This window comes from Austrofundulus limnaeus, unplaced genomic scaffold (assembly GCF_001266775.1).
Source record: "Austrofundulus limnaeus strain Quisiro unplaced genomic scaffold, Austrofundulus_limnaeus-1.0 Scaffold660, whole genome shotgun sequence".
NCBI classification, from domain to species: Eukaryota; Metazoa; Chordata; class Actinopteri; order Cyprinodontiformes; family Rivulidae; genus Austrofundulus; species Austrofundulus limnaeus.
In genome coordinates this window covers 72,999-75,303 of record NW_013953062.1, presented here as the reverse complement: position 1 = coordinate 75,303, position 2,305 = coordinate 72,999, and the positions used below count along the sequence as shown (strand labels likewise).

General features: G+C 38.2%; 1 protein-coding gene across 1 annotated transcript in view; it reads right to left on the bottom strand.

The window, feature by feature from the left end:
- Positions 1-1,190: 1,190 nt before the first annotated feature.
- The window catches only part of sgcb (sarcoglycan, beta (dystrophin-associated glycoprotein)), a gene marked incomplete in the record, with an annotated part of 10,521 nt that continues 9,406 nt past the window's right edge, over positions 1,191-2,305 (bottom strand). The window contains 1 exon segment of the mRNA XM_014027536.1: positions 1,191-1,792. Coding sequence (XP_013882990.1) covers positions 1,592-1,792 — 201 coding nt within the window.

Here is a 2,305-nt window from a genome sequence, read left to right as displayed (position 1 = left end):
GTGTGTGTGTGTGTGTGTGTGTGTGTGTGTGTGTGTGTGTGTGTCTGTGTGTAATGCCGGTGTTGCCTGCAGACAGTGGTGAAGACGAGAAGGGAGCAGTTCAACATGACCTCAGGCTCTGAGACATAAAACAACTTTAACGCTGCTGAGTTTTTGATTYAAAAATTTTTTGGTCTGTTTTCATAACACAAATGAGGACATCTTATGTTATTCTACAGACAATCAGTCCAAGGTGACAACATTAGTGTGTTGAAAGTCAACTTATCTTAGCATTTTCACAGACTTATCTTGACATTTCTCCAATAATATTCTTGAACATGAAATCCGAGGCAGTGATTGGTCCATGTCRGGGTTTTTTATAACGACGTCATCCAGGATCAGCTTTGCTTCACAGCCAGGTGTCGCAAATAATCTCTAAGACTGACACTTAAGAATTACTCCTACACTTCACTTAAAGAAAGACTGAGACACTTGATAACTGACTTTTACTCTCAGCTTTTAACTAAGGTTTTTTTACACTTAAGTCCACTCTTAGCAGCATTCTTAAGAGTAATTCTAAGAAGTTTTATAAATACGGGCCCTGATATAAGCTTATCCAGAKAAATGACTTCATTTGTCTTGTTGGTTACGATGATACATTACTGTTTGGTCTGAATCCTGATTTTATGTAAATTTATGGAGTAATGTTTGATGTCATTATAAAGAGGGAACCTCAAACAGTTTGAAAGAAACAAAAACATTGCTAGCTCACATGGGAAAAGGCAACATTTTAAGGTGTTTTTCCTCAAAATCAGTTTTTTTGTTGGTAATGCTCAAAAAAATGCTTCAAAAACATTTTTTTAGGATTATATTTCAGACAGTTCATTCAAATGATACATTGATAAGGCATTAACTACTTTTTTTGCAAAAAAAAAAGATAAGGCATTAACTTAAAATTTTGACAAAATGCAATTTTTTGCACACTTTTAAATTAAAACCCTTTATCAACCTGTTTCTCCACATTCCCCTTTTGGACTTAATCCTCGTTTCGATGTGACGGCTCACATATGTTTGCTGTAGAGAAACTTTTGCAACACAATTAGAATATATTTGATTTATTACATCCTATCTCATCCCTTTAAATCCATTGGCACATGCAGATCAGGATCTGCTTTACTGGATGGACTGAAATGATTTTGGCATTGAACGGGTAAAGCATTAAATAATACTTTAATTTTCCTGTAGTGTTTTACAGAAGTCACTCAACAAGGTGGACATAAAACACAGCTGCCAAGTGAATTTAATGACAACAAACAACTTCAATAAACCCTTGCTAAATGTGCATCAGTAAGTCGATAATATTTCAGCTTCACCTTCTCCTGAGGTGTTCATTTTAGATGAAGTTGGGCAAATCTGAGGAGCAAAACTTCATTAAGTGCAACCAAAATCTTTGGCCAAAAGGCAATAATCTGCAGCCCAACCTATGTTTGGCAAACTGTCATTAACTGTAGAGTGATGAAGTGCAGGCGATGAGCTAAAAACGGCATGTCAGTCCAGATTACACACATCTGTAAGTGTTTATTCTTGTTTCTGCAGGGATGGAGCAACAGACCTAGTGATCCTTTCTGCACGGGTTGTCTGACGTCTGGCAGCCCATGTTGGTAAATTTCACCAGCACACGGAACAGAGTCCCGTCTTCACACATGCAGAGCTTGTACCTCTCCAGACCATCTTTGAGAAACAAGTCTCCTGCAGAGTTGGGGATCCGTGTAGCGTTGAACATGACTGATCCGTTCAGAATGATGCTGTTTTCCTGCAGAGACACAAACACACCAGTCATCTATTTTACAGCTCCTGTTTCAACTGGRATTAATTACAATAATTATACACACAAAACTGGAAAAAAAATTATGTCCCTCTACAGAAACCCTCTTTCAGTTTCAGTCTGCCACTCTAGAAGAGTTCTGGATCTTTATCAACTTGTTTTAGTTCACTGCAAACATTTGTTTCAGCTTGGTTCTCAGGTTGAGGTCTCAGGTTGAGGTCTGGACTATGGATCATTCCTACAGTCTGGTTCTTTTCTTTCTCAGCTGTTCTGTTATGGATTCGCTGTCTGACAAACGACCTCACATTTATATTCCTGTGGTCTACAGAGGACTTCATGGGAGGACTTTGCTGAGGCGTCCACTCTGGCCTTTACAGAAACAAATCAGGTAAAGCTAACATGTTTTTCACATGTGATCAAATGTAGAAAACAATGAGCCTCATGCAAAAACCGTTTGTACGCACAGATTTGTTAAGTTGTGCGTACGAGTGATTTAGGAGA